At 31.3% G+C, this 20249-nt stretch overlaps 1 protein-coding gene across 1 annotated transcript; it reads left to right on the forward strand.

The window, feature by feature from the left end:
• Positions 1 to 8059: 8059 nt before the first annotated feature.
• Positions 8060 to 8269, forward strand: K441DRAFT_558431 (uncharacterized protein; the record flags this gene model as incomplete). The annotated part of the gene is made up of 1 exon (XM_067643410.1): positions 8060 to 8269. A coding segment is annotated over one exon (210 nt), but the record flags the coding sequence as incomplete, so codon positions are not given.
• Positions 8270 to 20249: the final 11980 nt, after the last annotated feature.

A 20249-nucleotide genomic window follows, 5' to 3' on the forward strand; every position in this document is an offset into this window, starting at 1 on the left:
CTACTTTTTTATTTTTTATTTTTTATACCCGTTATATTATACTATATACAATACTGCGCATGCAGCCTCTAGGCTATAGCGCTATAGTTCTATATACATAAATCCTTTCTAGGCAGCTTAATATATACTAGTAGCTATGTCCTAATAGTTTATAAACCCCTAAGGGTTTATAGCTCCTTAGTAAGATACTAAGTTACTACAACTACTAAGGAATGAGAAAATGGTAGGAAAAACTATAGGAAATCCTAACACCTATCCCTATCCTTTTGCAATTTACTTCTATCCCTTTACTCTCTACTGTCGTTTTATTAAAGGCCTAATAGGCTTTTAGGATCTTATTTGTTTTTATTCTTCTATAGAATCTTCTAAGCTAGTATCTACTAGTTTAGCTGCTTTAAGATTCTTACAGTCTTTACTATTAGCAAAGTATTTTCCCTTACAATTAATGCAAAGAGGGGTAGTATGCTTGCAAGCCTTGCCCATTGTTAAATAAGTAGGACAGCAGTGGTCTTTAGATAAATGTACAGCCGCATAAAACCTATAGGCCCTAGTAGAGCATCTATCTCCTATATAGCCAAATTTTTAGCAGCTAGTACACTACGTAGTAGGAGAGACTTTTAGGTATTTTACTACCTTAGTAGCTGTACCCGCAATTAAAATCTCTTTTTATTTAAGGATTTCTTGTCTTTTCTCCTTATTCTCTATAGTAAAAACTATAGAGCCAAATCTGGTCTATAGATTATATCTTTTTTTACTAAATAAGATCTATCTAGGTAGTCCTTGTATCCCTATAGGATTAAAGGTCTTAATTTCTTCTTTTAGAAGCTTAGAGCCTCCTTCTCCTAGGAAAGGTAGAGTAGGAACCCTATAGGCTATAATTTAAACCTAAGGTTCTAGTTTTTGTTCTCTTTAAAAAGTAAAGTAGTTATGCTATATTTCCTTATATTTAACTAGGAAATCTACATTATACTCTTCTATAGTTATAAGGAGAATATTTTGTTTTCCTTTGGTTCTACCTATAGACCCTAGAACTGGCTTTTCCACTTATAGTTTTAATTCAAATAGTTAATTGACTTTGTTCCGTATAGAGAAGGTATCTAAAAGTTGGTCCTTTTAGTCCGTAATTAGGACTAGCTTTTTTTTTAGAGCTGCTTTCTCTTACTTCTAGTAGAAGTAGAAGGGGTAGGAGATAGTAGTGATAAGAGTAGAGAGGATAGAGTAGGGAGGTCCTTCTTTAGCCTTTCTGCGTAGGTTTCTTTTATAGGAGCTACCTCCTTACGGAGAGCTCTTACTTCTTTAAATAGTCCTTTTAGGACATTTTTTGTCTTTTCTTTCCCTTTTATAAAAGGATTTTCTCCTACTAGAATACTACGTGTATAGTCTTCTAGCTGTTTAACTTATTCCTTTTTATCTTCTTCTTTTTCTTCTAGCCCTTTATAGGCCTGGGTTAGGCTATCTAGAGCCTTTTATAAGTGTTATTCTGGAGAAAGGGGAGAGAAAGATATACTAGGTATACCAGCTGTAAATATTATTAGTTTAGTTATCTTTTTTGCAGATTTTGGTTTTCTTTTTCAGTAGAAGACTAAGGATGTCCTCTTTTTTCTCCTGTCCCAAATAGGCCAGGAGAAGGAGAAGGGCTAGAAAAAGTGAATGTAGATATAGACTTATTATCACTTATTTCTATAGGTTTCTTTTTAGGCCTACCGGGCCTTGGCATTTTGTGTCTTATAGGGGGGTTTCCTAGTTTTTACAGTAGATAATAACCTCCTTAGGTCTCTTATCTCCTAGTCCTAGAGGTAAAAAACTAGGCAAAAAGCCATGCTAGTTTTTACTGTCTTTTTATGCCCTTTCTCCTTACTAATCCTACTAGAAGATTTCTAGGGAGATTAGGCTAAAAAGGTAGTAGAAAAACTAGCTCAAAAAGACTAGTATAGTTATTTTCTTTTTTTATTAAAAGTAGAAAAAACTACTAAAAAAAGGACTTGTTAGGCTTTTACTAGCAGTAAAGCCCTAAAGGCGATCCTCCTCTTACTTAAAGAAAATCTGACTAAAAGAGATATAGAAAAGTACCTACACCCCCTATTTTATTAGGCTTTTACTTTCTATAGAAGAAAAACCTAGGAAAAGTCTATATTTAATAGTTTTGGTGTTTCTACCCCTGCCTTACTTATAAGCTAGGACCACCCTAAGAAGAATTTTCTCTTTAGATAAAGGGGGTAAAAAGGTAGATTAATCCACCTCTAGCTTATTAGGTAGTAGGAATTGGGTCTTAAGAGTTGGAAAATCGATTGTTTTTGGTAGTAAGATGGGTATGCGTAAGTTAAGACGTGCGGCGCTACCTTTTAGTAAGGTTGCATGTGTGGTAAAAGGTTGGCTTAATTAACGAAGGTATTTAACTACTTAGGAGTAAGGCGGCGGCTTATTTTTATATAACCTTTTCTACTTAATAGTAGCTATCTAACCGTGTCTTTAACTAGTATTAATTAGTATTTCCTAAATATTATAGAGTTTTATCCTAGGCGCCGGATTTAGTTATAACTTAGTATTACTTTAATATTTACTTACAGATTTTAATCCTTGTTTATAATTACTAGCTTATTTAATTTTTAATTAAGGAATAATAACTACGTTAAAGCTATAAATTTAGATTCGAATATGCTTAGCTAAAAGAGGTAGTAATTACTATGTCGGCCGTAAGTAGCGGCTCTAATTTTCAGCATATTTATAATTTGGTGGTCGTGGTGCAAAGGTATCTATAATTTAGTAGTCACGGTGCAGAGGCGTCTATAATTTAGTAGTCGCGGTGTGCTACGTCTAAGATTTAGTGGTTACCGCGTAAAACGCCTCCCTTAGCCCCCTAAAGTTAGCCTATCCCGCCTACCCTAATATATCTATAGTCTTATACTAACTTTATTTACCTTAAGAGATAGTATATAACCCCCTAAAAAAATATTTCTAATATTATATTAGTTCTTCTATAAGTCGTAATAGGATATCTAAGGCTACTGCCCTATAAGTTTTAGTATCGCTAGTATAAATATAAGAGCGGTAGATTAACTAGGGCGAGGATATAGTTACCTTTTCCTTTTACCACTCTTAGTTTTTTTTTGTTTTTTTTATATCCATTATATTATACTACGTACAATACTGCGCATGCAGCCTCTGGGCTATGGCGCTATAGTTCTATATACATAAATCCTTTCTAGGCAGCTTAATATATACTAGTAGCTATGTCCTAGTAGTTTGTAAACCTCTAGACTAGAGGTTTACCGCTCCCTAGTAAAATACTAGGTTACGACAACTATTAGGTAGTATTAAAACAGTAGAAAAACGGTAAAAGAAACGGTAAACGAATCCTAACGCCTGCCCCTGTACATTTTATAGTTTATTTCTGTCCTTTTGCTCACTACTATCTATTTACTAGAAGTTTAGTAGGAGTTACCTCCTTCTAAAGCTTCTGCTTCCATTAGCCACTCTTTAGTAGCTATTTTTGTCTTACTTAGGAATAGGAAAAGCGCCCTTCTTCCTTTCTCTGTACAAAAGAGCTTCTCTAGGGAGAGAGAAGAGCTTAGTTGTCTTTGCATTTCTTTTCTCTCTTCCTTATATAGTCTACATTCTAGTAATAGGTGCTTAGGAGTCTGTATAGCTCTACAGCCCTTAAAGCATCTACCTTCTTTATCCTTCCCTATTGTCTTAGAGAAGGATTTAAAGAAGCCTTTTCCTAGTTTTAGTTAATAGAAAGCTGATTGTAACCTTTTAGGATATTTATCCTTAGGGGCTTTAAGAGATAAGGAGTAGTTTCCTCTAGAGATCCTAGTATAGTATTTTCCTTTATTTTTCTTCTGTTGCTAGCTGCTTTTCCACTATCCTAGTATTTTTTTCTCTTACTGCTCTCCCTATATAGGATAGGGATGTATAAGAAGATTGTATTTTTCTTCTAGAGAGGCCCTTTTTAGCTAGCTTATCTGCTATTTCGTTTCCGTAGATTTCTAGGTAGCTAGGAACCCAATAGAAGTTAATAGAGATATTCTTACTAGCTAGATAAGAGCAGCTTTGCGTAATTTTAAAGACTAGTTCTTGTCCCCCTGTAAGAGAATTAAGCTGTAATCTTTTAATAGCTACTTGGCTATCTATAAAGATATAAACTTGTTTCTCTTCTAGTCTTTATTGCTTTAGATATTCTAGGGCCCTATAGACTGCATAAAGTTCTACGTACCACTCTTAGTTGTTTTAGTTACAAAAATGCATAATTATTAGTTTGCCTACGCTACGTATTTCTATACATAGTTCTTTTATTACTTTATACTATTCTATATTATACTTTATTAGTACTATAAGCTAAGCCACTTCTAGGAGCATCTTTTACTTTAGGTGCTCCTCCTTTTTATTTTTCCTAAACTTACTATTAGGCTTCTTATTTAGCAGTATAAAAAGCTCTAAAAAGTCTACCTACCCTAAGACTTATTATAGCCAATAACTTAGTTACTAGAGTCTCTATTATTACTTATATTAATTATCTAGGTTTATAAGGCTATTATATTAAAGAAATCTACTAATAGGGAACTAGGTTATAAGTCTATAGAACTCCTATAAGCAATACTACTAAAGCCCCTACCTAGCACGCTAGGTGCTTATTATCGCTATTTTATTCCCTTCCCTACTCTAGCCTTCTAGTATAGTGCTATTATTCTTAATATTAAGCCGACTTTTAGTACATGTCTTAACAGCTTTAGAAAGCATCTTAGTGTAAGTTCTATTTACTGCAGCCCAACTTATTATAGAGTGGAAGTAGCGTATACGTCTAGACTGTAATATATCTTCCTAGGTTATAGTAAAACAAATTTAGTTAGATAAAGTATCGCGGATAATTATACTTGGTGCAACTATTAGCTTTTTTCTAGCTATAGTAAGTTTAATTCTTCTTATCTTGTCTTAGACGGATTATTACCTCTTAGTAAGTAAATTATCTAACCTTTAAAGAAATCCTCTAATATAAGGTAGTGGGTGTGCGTTATAACGTTTAGAGTAATATCTTTATCAGAATATATAGGTTTTTAAAATTATAAATTATAGGAAAGTAATAGGATTGGAGATAAAAACTCTAATATTTAAAGCCGTTTAAGTATCCGCTTCTTTACGCTAGTACTTAAGCTAGGGTAGTATCTATTATGGCGTTTATAGCGTTTATGGTAATTAGTTAAAAGCATTTTATATTAAAACTGCACTTATCCCTTAACCCGTTAATTCGCGTTTAATGGTTATTAATAAAAACTAGCTAATTAATTAAGATAAATTTAACGCTCGTATTGTTATAGGGCTATAATTAGCATCTTAACCTCTATAGCTTAGTTATCCCTTATTTATAAGCATTAGGGATATAGGAAGGCGTATTAAGGCGAAAGTTGCTAGGGGCAGGATTTTTATACTAACTTAAGGCTTTGTTGGTGGCGTCTGGGGATAATAAGCGGGTTATACCAGTTAGAACAGTTCGAATAGTATCACGGCACTGACCTGACACGTTGTTATAACTTAGTGTTGTTATAACACGAGCACAGACCTGACCCCTAAGCGACGTATATATATACCGCCTTACCTCCTACATAGATCCTCACACGACATCGTTTATCAATCATATACAGTCACCTCGTACATCGTACCTTGACAGTCGGCACGTACTGTGACAAATAGTTAGAATGGTTAGGATAGTTAAAATAGTTAAATTAATTAGAGCGATATAATTGGTTAGAATTGTTAGGTCTTCGTCTTATAACCCTATTTAAGTTATATTACATCGTCTTAATCTTCCGTTTTAACGCCACTATATTTTATAGGTCCAGCCTAAACGTATATACCGCTATAGGATATATAGAGAAAGAATGGAGATACTTCTTAGTAAGCTATATATTATATGCACTATAAGTCTTAGTTAATACTAAGCAGCTCTTATTATATAATAAAGCTAAGGATCTTACTAAAATCTATAACTTTTGGTTATGGGTTCCTCTACTTATCTAGGGGGAGGTTTAAAACTATATAGTAAATAAGCTATAGGAAGCGAAGATATCCCTAATATATAATAAGGTTTTTTAGTAGCGTATATTACAGGCTATTAAGAGCAATTTCCTTAGGGTATAATCCTAAGGCGTAATTCCATCCGGTTAGTTTTAATTATAAATAGTTAATATAAATACTTATTTAAGTTTTAGTATAATAAGAGGTAAGCTAATTAAATAGTTAATCTAAGATACTGGATAAGCCTTAAGATCCTATAAACTAATTAAGTATTAAACCTAAAATACTATATAAGCTGCCTTAGGATCCTATAAAGAGCGGGAATAAGTAATAAATAGCTAGGGTAAGAATATATAAGGTGGGTAAAGAACTAATATAAAGCGGGTATTTAGTAAAAGGGGGATTCTATCCTAAAGTATTAGATTAATACTACCTAATACTAGTTTGCTATATAGCCCTCCTCTATCCGCCTTATTTTAACTCCCCTAACGCATATAGAATCTACTATATACGCCTACGCTCTACTAAATACTAATTAAGAGTTGCCACTATCCTAGTCCCTATTTGTTGGATAATTTCGCTCTATATATATTCTCATTTGGTATCTAGGCCCTAATCTAATATTAGGTTTTAGTAGCAATTTTGTCTTATTTTTAATTCTTTAACTATTTAGGGCAAACTAGGTGTAAAAGGTCTAGCAGGCTATCTTACTTAAAAAATTATAATAGTAAATATATCTTATTATATAAAACCATAAATTATGCAGCTATTTAAGACTATTAACTACATTTATTCCGTCCTTCTAGTTATTTCTTTCCTTTCCTATACTATGCAATCTATAAGATTACAGTTATTACTAATTATACGTAGAAAGCGGCCAACTTAGGTATTGTAGATGGTGGTAGGAATTGTAGCCAGCTATATAAGTATCTAAATTTTGTAACTATAAGCTTATCTAATAATAGCTAGGGTATAGAAGGTATTCTCTAGGCTGTGTACTAGCAAATTACTCCATATATATATATATATATAACGTCCCTATATAAAATTTTTGTTCTATACTAATTAGATGTTTAGGTCTTTATAGGAAGTTTAATACTTATATAGAGTACTATTTAGATCCTTTTTTAACTTAAATTAATTTACCTAAGGTATTTTTATTTTAGCTCTTACCTAATCACCTATACCCTTAAAGTCGCCCGTTTTATCGTCCTCGCCGTTAGCTAATTAATTAACGTCTATTAAGTTATACGCCTTATAATACTAATTCTAAGGATATTCCTATTAGTTAGACTCTTTATCTTATATAGAATACCTTACCTAGTAAGTAAAGTGGAACCGCTACTTAAGCAGCCTTAAGCTAGTGACGTTAAAAGCTAGCGGGATTGTATAGAGGATTTCTTAGTAGTTATACTATACCTTATAGTCTTAGGAGAACGGTATATCTATCTTATAGACAGTCTAATCCTCAATTTAATACCTTCCGTAATTAATATTATTACCTTTATAGTTTATTTCTTATACTTTATTAATATATATAGGGCTTATTATAATAGATGTAATCATTATTTATATCTGGACTAAGCTTATTAATAATCCTAAGCTTTTTTAAATATATTAAGACTATAGTATAAATAGGTATAAGGAAAGCTAGATTAAGTATAATATAGTTATATACTAAGATCTAGTAAAAACAGCTAATTATTAAGATTAGGAGTAGCGCGGATATTCCTCTATATTAGTAGATAGCAATAAACTAGAATTACGGATAAAGTATCTATAACTTTTTACTAGTCTATTAGGGGAGTGATTAAAAGTAATTAGCCTAGTAAGCTTAGTACTAGTCTTACTTCATTGCCTTATATAGGATACCGTAAGTATAGGCGGCTTATTAATTTTAATTAGTTCCTAGCTAAATATATTTACGTTTATAGACTATCTTATATAAACGTATAATATACTAATAGGTCGCCTTAGTGTAAAAGAACGCTTTTTTAAACTTCTTTAAACTTAGCCATCTATTGTTAATAAAGAAGGAGTAATATACCTTAAGGTTACTACCAGTCGCGTTAAATTTAATAATATCTTATTTTCTTACGCCGATGACGAGCTAGCGGTAAAGAAAATTAGTTTTATAGTTAAGGGCAAAAAGACTATTATACTTATTGGATTAACTAGGAGTGGTAAGTCTATACTTCTTAATCTTCTAAAGCGGTTTATTAACCTTAGTAAAGGGAGCATTAAAATTAATGGCTAAAATATTAGCAATGTTATACTAAGAAGTCTACGAGAAAATATAGTAATTATACCCTAAAATCTTAAAGTACTAAATAAGTTAATTAAGGAAATCGTATTATATGGGCTTTATACTAATAATATTAAAATTATAGAAAGCTATAAAGCTGCTTCTATATATAAACGGATTATATATTATAATGCTAGATATAATATAGTAATTAGGGAAGGAGGCATTAAACTCTTAGGCAGTAAGCGTTAACGTATTACTATCGCAAGGGCCTTAAAAATTTAAAGATTTTGCTTCTTAATAAAGCTATATCTGCTATAAATAATATAACGGAGAAATTAATTCGCGAATCGCTTAAAAGTTGGGGGAAAGGTTAAACAATTTTAATTATTACGTATTGTCTTAGTATAGTTAAGGGTGCTAATAAAATTATTTTCTTAGAAAACGGAGAGATAAAAGAAAGGGGAAGTTATACTAAGTTGCTTAACTAATATAGATTATACTACAAAATATAGATAGTACTAGATAATATAGACGGAACGAAAGGGGTTAGAAGCTAGTATATACACCTTATAACTCTTCGCGTTAGTAGCTATAAAATAATATATAGCCTGCTAAATAAGAGCTTCTATAATATGCCGAGACTTCTGCTTTTTAGGCTGCCCTATATATCCACCTATAAATTCTAAACTTTTAGCCCTCCTATTCTTAATCCTAGTAAAGAATATCTAGTATAGAAAATTATACGCAACTATTAGAGTAACTTAAAAAGCTTAAGCTTAGTACCGTATTTAACAAAAAAAAAACACACTTGTTAAATTTAACTAGAAAGAAAATATACCCGTTAAATTTAACTAGGAAGAAAACACGCTCATTAAACCCGCTAAAAAGATTACTCTAAGAGTTATAAATCGCTATAGCAACGTTAGATTTGCGTATATATCCTTCTATAATAATATTAAATGGTCTAATAGAAGGTATAGCACTATTATAACTAATTTATACTTAGAGCAAGGTGCCCTAATTATAAGCATTTAATATACGTATAGTGTAAACCTATATAGGCCTTAACTACTGTTGCTATTTTAGTAGTACTAATATAGACTATATAGATTTCCTGTAATAGAAGTTATAGAGACTAGCTACTTCTAGCCTCTTATATTTAGCTATCTAGTCTAGTATTATATAAGTCTAGCCTTTTTAATTATTACGCTTATTATAATCGCTACTAGTGTTACTATAGAGATAGTTTACTAAAGCGTGGAATAATATATATATGTAAACATAAAGCCTATAAGAAATGTCCAGTAAAAATAAAAAAAGAGTTAAATATAGAGTTAGATATAAAAACTCTATATTTTATAAGTATACTAAATAAAGAGTTAGATATATTGGATATAGAAGCTTAGTACTATATAAGTATACCTAATTATATTTATATAGCACTGCTAATAGTAAGAGAGTGTTAATATAGAGCTAGATACGGACCTATTATAGTTTATAAATATAGAGCTAGATATAAACCTATTAAAGTTTATAAATATATACACCTTTATTATTCTAGGTGCGAATATAAGTTTTATTAGGGAAAGTAGCTATAATACTAACACCGGGAGCCGTAAATAAGAGACGTAGTAGCGATAAGGATCTAGTTATAGTTTATCTTTAGTCTTAGAGTTAAAGAGCACTATATATTCGGCGCAGTTTATTAAATTAAAATTAAATAGTGCTAGCTATTAGAGGATAAATTTAATACGCGCTTACAAATGCTCCTATATCCATGTTTTATTACTCTAACTATTATTCCTTACTTCCTTTATAACCAAATCCTTTATGGCACTATTAATTAATTAAGGAATTTTATAAAAAGAGCGAGCTAGGTAATTAGGTATAGCGCCCTCTAAATATATATCTAGGATTTTAACGGATTTAGCAGCTATAGCTTTAGTCCTATAAGCTAGGAGGTTATAGGAGCTAGGGGCTTATAGGAGCTAGGGGATCCTATAAGGTAGGTAATTATATAAGTATAGTAGTCTAACTTAGCGCCCTTTAGTTAATGCCCAGTATATAAATAGGGTATTAATAGGTTTAATAACTTCGCGGCTTTAATCCCATAAGCTAGGCGATTATATAAGCTAGATACTTATAGAAGCTAGCCGATTTTACAAGCTAGGTGATTATATAAGTATAGTGCTCGTAGGAGCTAGGCAATTCTATAAGCTAGGTAATTATATAAGCTAGATAATTATACAAACTAGGTAATTATACGAGCTAGATACTTATAGGAGCTAGCTAATTCTATAAGCTAGGTAATTATACAAGCTAAGTAACCGTATAAGTATAGTGCTTATAGGAGCTAGGTAATTGTATAAACTAGGTAATTTTATAAGCTAGGTAATTATGCGAGCTAAGTAATTATATAAACTAGGTAATTATACAAGCTAGGCAATTATACAAGTAGAGTAATTATATAAGTAGGGTAATTTAACCTAGCGCCCTCTATTAACGCCTAGTATATAAATAGGAAGCAAATATTAGGAAAATACTAGAACTATAAAAAAAAAAGAAATATATAAGTCCTAGATCTAGAAATATTAAAGAAGTTCCTATATAAAGACCCCTTATATATACTTAGAGAAGTTCCTATATAAATAGCCCTATAAGCGTAGCCATAAGCCTAAGCCCCCTCCCGTAACCTAACTACCCCTCCCTACCACACTAAAATAGATAAGTAACCGCTGTATACTATAAGCAGAGAAATGATTTAAATAAAAAGAAAATACTATAAAAAAATGTTTATATCCTTAAGATATAAACCTATAAGTACCGTAGTCTTAAATACACCTAATAGTTACTAAGGTGGCATACGTCCTAAGTCCATAAAAAATTCAAAAAATCCTAGGTTATTAGTATAGATTTACCTTCTATTATTGCTTTTAAGGTAGTAAATAAATTCATCTAAGTAAAAGTATAAATTATTATAAATATTTTATAGCTCGCTATAAGTTAAGCGGGTAGAGACTCCGGTAGGAATAGTAATATTTTATTTTATTTCGTAATAAGCTAAATAAAAAGTGGCCAAAGTTTTAACCCTTTTACTAGCTTTTATTAGAAATCTTCTTTATATTTATATTCTATACTTATAGATTTAAGACTGTAAAGCTAAGGCTACCGTATTTAACCGTCGCCTATATAGCCTTATCGCTTAATATTTCTTTATTGCTATCTACCCCTATTTTTTAATCTTTAGTACTAAAACCATTTTCTCCGTTATATAATATCTCTATATCCTATTCTTAATCCTTATTGCTAAAGTTACCTTTTTAACCAGCTTACGCCTCTACGTTGCTGTTATCTTTAAAGTCGGTTTCTTTATTTATAAACGCCTATTTACTAACTGATAATTTAGGGACGCTGCGCTTATAAGTACTTAGGGTTATAGATACTACTTAAGGAGAAATTTTAATTAATATTGTTAGGATATAGAATAAGCCTATAGACCTCTAAGTACCGGCTACTTAGCGCTTTAAGTAAAAGATCTCCCCTAACGTAAGGCAGATTAATAAAAATTAATTACCGCCTATATAAAGCGGAGCGCTTATAAAGGGCTTAGCTAGAATGGTAATTAAACTACCCTAAAGGCACTAATAGCTTCTTTACTATAGATGGGGGGTTAATATATAAGATTAACTAGCTAGGATAAGTCTACTGCTTAGGTAGTATCTTACCTTAGGAAGGATAGGCGTTGGAAGTAGATTATATAATGCTATTCCTGCTAAAAGAGGCGTTATTAGGGGTTATTTTTAACTTCCGATTTTAGTTTATAACTTTATATAAACGCTTTTAAACTCTATTAAGGTATACGGCGTCCGTTAGGGATTATTAGCTATTTAAGTTTAGCAGCAGCTTAGCTAATAGCTACCCCTAATAATGCCTTACTTATGGATTACTTTAGGTACCTATAGTCTCGGGCGCAAACGATATATAAGCTAAGAGTAATTATAGCCACTAAATATTGTACTATAGACACTATATAAAGTAGAAAGGGGCGGTTAGTATACTCCGCCTTTCCCTTTTACCTTCTATCCTAACTCCGTCTTAGGAGAAAAATAGAATATAAATATTATACTCCTAGTTCTTATATACTATTAATTTAACTTACCTTTAAATCTAATCTCTTAACTATATATCCCTTACCATCTTTATAAGAATACTAAACATTATATATATTACCTTAACTAAGCTTAGATATATTGCTAATATAACCTATAGGTCCTTAATTAGTGCTTATAAAAACATTATAATATACTATTGCCCTAAAGATAATATACCTAATTATTAACCTATTAGAAACCTTAAATTATTCTAGAATTATATTAACGATAAAAATACGGCATCTAGTAGCGGGGAGGAGAAATAATTATAGCTTTCCTACCCTATATAGAAATAGATACCTTATACGCCTACTTAAACACCTAATAAGGCCAATTTTTACAAAAATGATAATAATATAAAGGGCGATATATAAGAGGATACGGTTTAGGGAGGTATATAAAAATATACCTTAATTATCTTAGGGGATTAAAAGGCCATAGTAAAACTAAAATAGACTTACCTAAGCTAATAGAGGACTATAGCGAGGCTAAGATAAACTTACCTTAACTAAAAGAGAACTATATTTGTCGGGAATAAGGCAAGCGGTCGTCACGTGACGCCGCGGCACTAGCGTGGCGAGGAGTCTTAGGCTCCTCGCCCTCCCTCATTCTAATTAATAAGCTTTATTAACCAACATTACTATAACCTACTTAAGTAGTCGTTATTAGTAAGTCACCCTATATAACTAATACTAATTAGTGGTTAAATATATAGTTAACTATAGAGCAGCTAGGTTTTTAAATAGAAGAGATAGTCTTATATAGGGGTGCTATATGCGCTTATATAGAATAAATCCCAACGATACTATACTACCTTAAACTTACGGAAAACTAATAATAGAAGTGTTATTAAGTACTAGGAGATACCAAGTTGCGTCTATTACGCAGAACAACCGCATTTATAAAGATTTGGTTAAGTACTTTACGTTAGAAGTATTACTAAACCTAGGGTCCTAAGTTAACGTCCAAAACGCGTTAAATAACTACATTAATACCCTCTATATACCTTCGCAGATCTTAAGATTATAATTAATACCTAAATCCACCTACGCACGTCCGCTATTATAGCGTTAACCTATCTAAAGAAGTACGAGAAGGATATTAACCTGGAAATATAAAATACTAATATAATCGACTTTATAAACGCTAAGCAACAGGACCTAAATGGATTCTTATTATACCGTATAGCATATTATAAAGACAGCGAATATAATAACATTATACTATAGTACTATATAAGGGAGGACTTTATTAAATAGATAAAGGAAATATAGACTTCTATAAAGAAGGATATTATATAAGACTTCCGTAACTTCTTACGGGAGTATAGAGTATTTATAACTATAGACGGGGGTACTATTAGAGATAATATTCAGAAGTAGGTTATTAACGTAAAAAAAGAGCACGAATAGACTCTATAAGAGATTAAGCACCAACTATACACGATAAAGAAGCTTAACTTACGATAGAACCTAAGTAATATACCTCTAAAGACGAACCTACCTCCGCCTTTAACTCCTCTATATCCAATTTAACCCGTAATTAAAATATTAGATACTATACCCTAATAAAAGCAGGCATAGGATCCTATTACTTTATAATTTAACGACCTTTAGACTCTACCGACTAGACCTATATCCCTACTACAGCCTATAATGCAACTCCCACCCTCTCTATCTTAATCTTAAATTAAAGGTAGTTTAAAATTGCTTATAGAGCTTACGAAGCTCTACTTAGATTAGAAGAAGAAGTTTAGCGGGGAATTATATAATATTCTTAATTCGAAACTACATATCTTCTATAACTGTTACCAAAAGATAGAAATAGAGTTTAATTAATACTATAACGCCTATTCCGTTATGCTTAAGGGCTAAGCTAGTACCTTCTATTATAATCGTTTAGTAGGAAAAGGATATAATTTTAACCGTATAATATATATATTAAGATACCACTTTAAAACAGAAGAGAATAAGTAGCAGTATATATTAGAATAAAGAGAGACTACCTTTTTAAGGATTATTGCTATAAACCCAGGTATCCCTCAGCTTAATTATCTTTAAAAGCTTTTTAATTAACTTTAAATAATTTAGCGTGGTTTATCCGAATTATATTAAGAGGATTTTAGCCTATATAATTAAGTTATTAGCGTATACTAAGGCGTTAAAGAATGCAACCTTACTCTCTTTAATCCTGTAAATACTTATAAAGGAGTATATACTTAATTAAGATCTTTTATTAGCACCGCTCTACACTCTTAAAAAGTATAGTTATTTAACGCCTAACTTTAACCTACTTTAATTAACCCGCCTAACTAATATAATTATAACTAGACTAATTAAATATATAGTAAAGGGTATAATTAACGACTATAAGGTAAAGGTAGAGGTCCTTATAAAGGTTTATTTTAAAGTAATTGCTAGAAGAAGTGCTATATTTATAAGAAACCAAATTGCTAGTTAATAAGGCATTCTCTTAATAAATAAAAGGAGGCATATAATAAGTTTCGCCAGAGTATAAGAAATATTAGAAATTATAAAGTTACTATAGCCTACTTTTAAAGCTTCCTAGTTTAATATAAAGGTATAAAAAATCTTAAGAGTAAGGTTAATAAGGCTAAATAACTCCTTATAGATATAGAAATTAAGGACTACTCTCCCAACTAATACTTTACTAAGTATAGTAAAGTAAATAGCATATAAACTATTGCTATTCTTAACCAATTTACGCTCTATTTTATTATAAAGTTAAATATCTTTAATAAGCTAAAGGAGAGCTTCGCGTTCTCCTTTAATAATAAATACTTAGCGAATATCTTCTATAGTATTATACCAGATAATAGAGCCATAGGAGTATCTATAGTAAGAGAATCTTAAGTTTAAGCTCTTTAATAACTTAATACTTCTATTTAAATTAACTAATTAATAGCAGGCTAATATATAATACGTTTTAGTAAGGGTACTATAATCTTTTTTAGCACAATTAGGGTCCAAACCTCCTTAGGATATATTACTTTCCACGTTATTCCCGCAAACACTCCGTTTCTATTCTATATTAGGGATATAAATAAATTAGGCGTTAAGCTTAATAACCTTAAGAATATACTTATATAGGGAGATAATTAGGTGCCTATTATACGCAAATAGAGTTACTCTTAGCTACTCCTTTAATAACTAGAAAAGAGTATTACTTAGAGCCATTTAACTAAATTAAAGTTACGTTAACTACACCGTTGTTTTAGCCACCTATCTATTTACTAATTGCTTAGGGTTTTTTAGTAAGTAGGCTATAAAGTTAAAGTTAAGGCAATTAAGCATCTTATAAAGTACTGCTACTACTACAAAATATACTAGAAGTCCCCTAGCCGATTTAAGTTTACCCTTAAAGATAACTATAACTATTGATTACACAAGGTAATATTATATAGCTACGGTTTATAGATAGTATAATAATTATTATTCTGTTTTTCTTTATAAGGGAGGGCAAGGAGCTTAAGGCTCCTCGCTACGCTAGTGCCGCGGCAATACATAACGGCAACTTACCGTATATAACGGCAACTTGCTATACGTAACGGCAATATACCTTATATAGTGACCATTTGCCTTTATTCCTAATACTAGCAACTCTTTTTTTATAGTTGCCATCTATATATATATATATATTTTTATATCTATTATATTATACTACGTACAATACTACGCATGCAGCCTTGGGCTATGGCGCTATAGTTCTATATACATAAATCCTTTCTAGGCAGCTTAATATATACTAGTAGCTATGTCCTAGTAGTTTATAGTTTCCTAGTAAAGCACTAAGATACTATAACTACTAGGGAATGAGAACATGGTAAGAAAAACTATAAGAAATCCTAACCCCTGTCCCTATCCTTTTGCAATTTATTTCTGTTCTTTTGCTCTCTAATATTTTTTTAAGAGTCTAGTAGGAGTTGCCTCCTTCTAGAATCCTATCTGTTTTATTCTTCCATAGAATCTCCTTTACGTACTAGTTTAGCAGCTTTAAGAGTCTCGCAGTCTTTACTATTAGCAAAGTGTTTTTCTTTACAATTAATGCAAAGAGGGGTGGTATGCTAGCAAGGCTTGCCTGTTATTATACAGGTAGAACAGGAATGGTCTTTAGATAAATATGCAGCCGTACAGTATCTGCAGGCCCTAGTAGAGCACCTGTCTCCTATATGGCCAAATTTTTGGCAGCTCGTGCACTACGTAGTAGGAGAGACTTTTAGGTATTTAACTACCTTAGTAGCTGTACCTGCAATTGATATCTCTTTTTGCTTAAGGATTTCTTGTTTTTTTTTCTTCGTTCTCTATAGTAAAAACTATAGAGCCAAATCTGGTCTGTAGATTGTGTCTTTTTTCGCTAGATAAGATCCATTTAGGTAGTCCTTGTATCTTTATAGGATTAAAGGTCTCAATTTCTTCTTTTAGAAGCTTAGAGCCTCCTTCTTCTAGGAAAGGTAGGGTAGGAACCCCATGGGCTATAACTTGAACCTATAGTTCTAGTTTTTGTTCTCTTTAGAAGGTAAAGCAGTTATGCTAGATCTCCTTATATTTAACTAGGAAATCTGCATTATACTCCTCTGTAGTAGTAAGGAGAATATTTTGTTTTCCTCTAGTTCTAACTATAGACTCTAGTACTGGTTTTTCTACTTGTAGTTTTAATGCAAATAGTTAATTGACTTTGTTTCGTATTGAGAAGATATCTAGAGGTTGGTCCTTTTTATCTGTAATTAGGACTAGCTTCCTTTCTTATAACTGCTTTTTCTTACTTCTAGTAGAAGTAGGAGGACTCCTACTAGAAGGAGGTGGTAGTGAGGAGGATAGGGAGGACGAGGAAGGGAGGTTCTTCTTTAGTCTTTCTGCGTAAGTTTCTTTAGTAGGGGCTACCTCCTTACAGAGAGCCCTTACTTCTTCTACTAGCCCTTTTAGGACATCTTTTTCCTTTTCTTTTCCTTTTATAAAGGGATTTTCTCCTACTAGAATACTCCTTATATAGTCCTTTAGCTATTTAACTTATTCTTTTTTTTCTTCTTCTTCTAGCCCTTTATATGCCTAGGTTAGGCTTTCTAGAGCTTTTTGTAGGTATTATTCTGGAGAAAGGGGAGGAAAAGGTATAGGTGTACTAGGTGTGCCATCTATAGTAGTTATTAGTTTCTTTTTTATAGGTTTTTGGTTTTATTTTTCAGGAGAAGTTTAAGGATGTTCTCTTTTCTCTCCCTTCTTAGATAAGCTGGGAGGAGAAAGAAAAGAAGATAAAAATAGAAACCTATTATTATTTCTTTCTATAGGGGTTTCGCCTATAGACTCGTTGTCGTCACTTGTCTCTATAGGAGGTTTCTTTTTAGGCCTATTAGGCCTTGGCATCTTATAGGGGGAGTTTTCTAGTTTTTACTATCCTTATACCCTTTTTCCTTACTAATCCTACTAGAGGATTTCTAGGGAGATTAGGTTTAAAGGTAGTAGTAATACTANACCCCTNGTATTNGTNGTNGTAGTAGTAGTAGTAGTTTTAGTNTTCCTNTCCGTGCCTCGCTTANAAGCTAGGANNACCCCTAAGAANAATTTTCTNTTNGGGGAAAGGGGGTAAAACGACAATTAAATCCACCTATAGCTCGCTAAGCAGTAGGAATTGGGTCTTGAAAGTTGGAAAATCGATTGTTTTTAGTGGTAAGATAGGTATGCGTAAGTTTTGAAGTACGGCGCTTCCTTGTGGTAAGGTTGCATGTGTGGTAAAAGGTTATCTATATATATATACCGCTTAACTAGCAAAATAAAAATTAATTCTCCTTACTTACTATTGCTATTATAACATAAGTCTCGCTATCCTAAAATTTACCTCTTAGTATATAGTGCTTTCTTACTTATAAGTTATAGGTAGGTATCTTATTAGTAGGGCCGCTAAGGCGCTAGCGATAAGTAAGCTAATAGCGATTTTCTATCCTAAGGATGGAAAATCCTAATTAGCTAGTTTAAGTTAGGGTCTATAAAATATTATACTCCCCCCTCTAAAAAAGTCTTAGCAAGAGAATCTAACTAATTAGATAATTTTAACCGTTGGTTAAAGTTCCTAGATATCTTAAGACCTTATATAACTAAGAAATTTCTAGGGACTCCCTTTTAACCCAACCTTTAACTTATATATATAGAGTATTTATATTAACGAACGTCTCTAATACCTTATTTAGGTTCGCCTTTATTATCACATCTACTAGGTTATCTTAGCCATTAATCTATTAAATCTTAAAGAGTTCTTAACGCTTATAGGATTGCTAAAGTGCTATAATATTAATTATAAGGCGCTTCTCCTTTATAGTACTAAGCTTAATTAAATACTTATAAAGGGAATATAAGTTAGTGTATACAATTATAGGGATAACAAAAAGTTTAAGTTAATCTATAATTATCTTTAGGGTAGTTCCAATTATAATTGCTATATTAACTCCGCTAACTATTCTATATATCTCTAACGCTAAAACACTTTAGGTAATACGCTTACTTTTAATTAAGCTCTAATAGATAAGATTGCTATAGATTATAAAGTTATTCTCTCTAATAAATTCGTTTATAATAATAATCTTATATTCTAATTAAGAGCTAAAATCTTTATTATTTATAAACGATCTATTAATAAATATAAAGAGCTTAGCGGTAGGAAGATTAATAAGTATATAAAGTAGTCCCTAATTAAGATGATTTATTTACTAGAAAAGACGTTTATTTAGGATAAGAATATTATCCTTAATTAGTTTCTAATATTAGGTAGTAATAAAGAAATTAAATAAAGCCTTAGGTTAATAGATAGAAGTAATATAAGCTCTATAAGCGCGTTACTCTACATATCCTTACTTTATAGAATTTACGTTAATAACGTTAATCTTCTTACCTTAACCCTTTTGGCGCAAAGCAATAGAATCCTTATTTAGGGAGAGGATATATCTATTAAAAAGTAATAGTGTTATTAAATTAAGCTTTTTCTTTAGCTTTACTATAAAATTTGCCTTTATTAGCTTATCCTCTTTAAGAGCTAAGAATTAGTTGTCTTCTAAGATAATTATATTATTAGTTTATATACTAACAATTCTAAATAGGGTTCCTATAGTTATAATAAGGAAGCAGGGATTAAATATAGAAGTAGTTATTAAAAGCTTTTCTTTATAGTATTTGCTGTAGGTAGCCTACTAGTAAATTTCTACCTCTGTAATTCTATATAATGGCTTAAGCATAACTATAATTATATCTTTAGGATACTAGTGGCGAATTTACTCTAAAAGGTATACTAATATTAAGCGCTAAAGGTATATCTCTAATTAGGTATAGGCTTAAGTAATATCTTATAAATAAACTGCTATTCTATCCTTTATTAAGAAGGGAGCTAATATAATAATAACTCGCTAACTAGCTCGTTAAATTATAAGAGATTATATAAGAATTATCTCTTTACTATTATTATTATAACCTTAAATAATAAGCCTTAATTTCTTAAATAGGGCGTTAGTAGCTTTGCCCTTAATTTTATTAACTATCCTTAACTTAAAAATATGAACTTTATTAAACTTAGTAGGGTTATACTTCTTAAATTTAAAAACTCCTCTTATAATAAAACCGTTAATCTCCTACTTATTAGATGCCTAGAAAGGAGCTCCTAAGGTTATAATATAACCTTCCTTTTAGAGCTATTTTACAAGCTTAAAGTTAGCCTTCTCTTTAGCTGTTATAAAGGCCATTAATAACTTAACTCTATTCTTAATAGTAGTAATAAATTGTTCTTTAAAATTAATAAGATATTAGCAATTTTATAATCCCTTTCGGTAACCTCTACCGCGT

This window comes from Cenococcum geophilum (assembly GCF_001692895.1).
Source record: "Cenococcum geophilum 1.58 unplaced genomic scaffold K441scaffold_19, whole genome shotgun sequence".
NCBI classification, from domain to species: domain Eukaryota; kingdom Fungi; phylum Ascomycota; class Dothideomycetes; order Gloniales; family Gloniaceae; genus Cenococcum; species Cenococcum geophilum.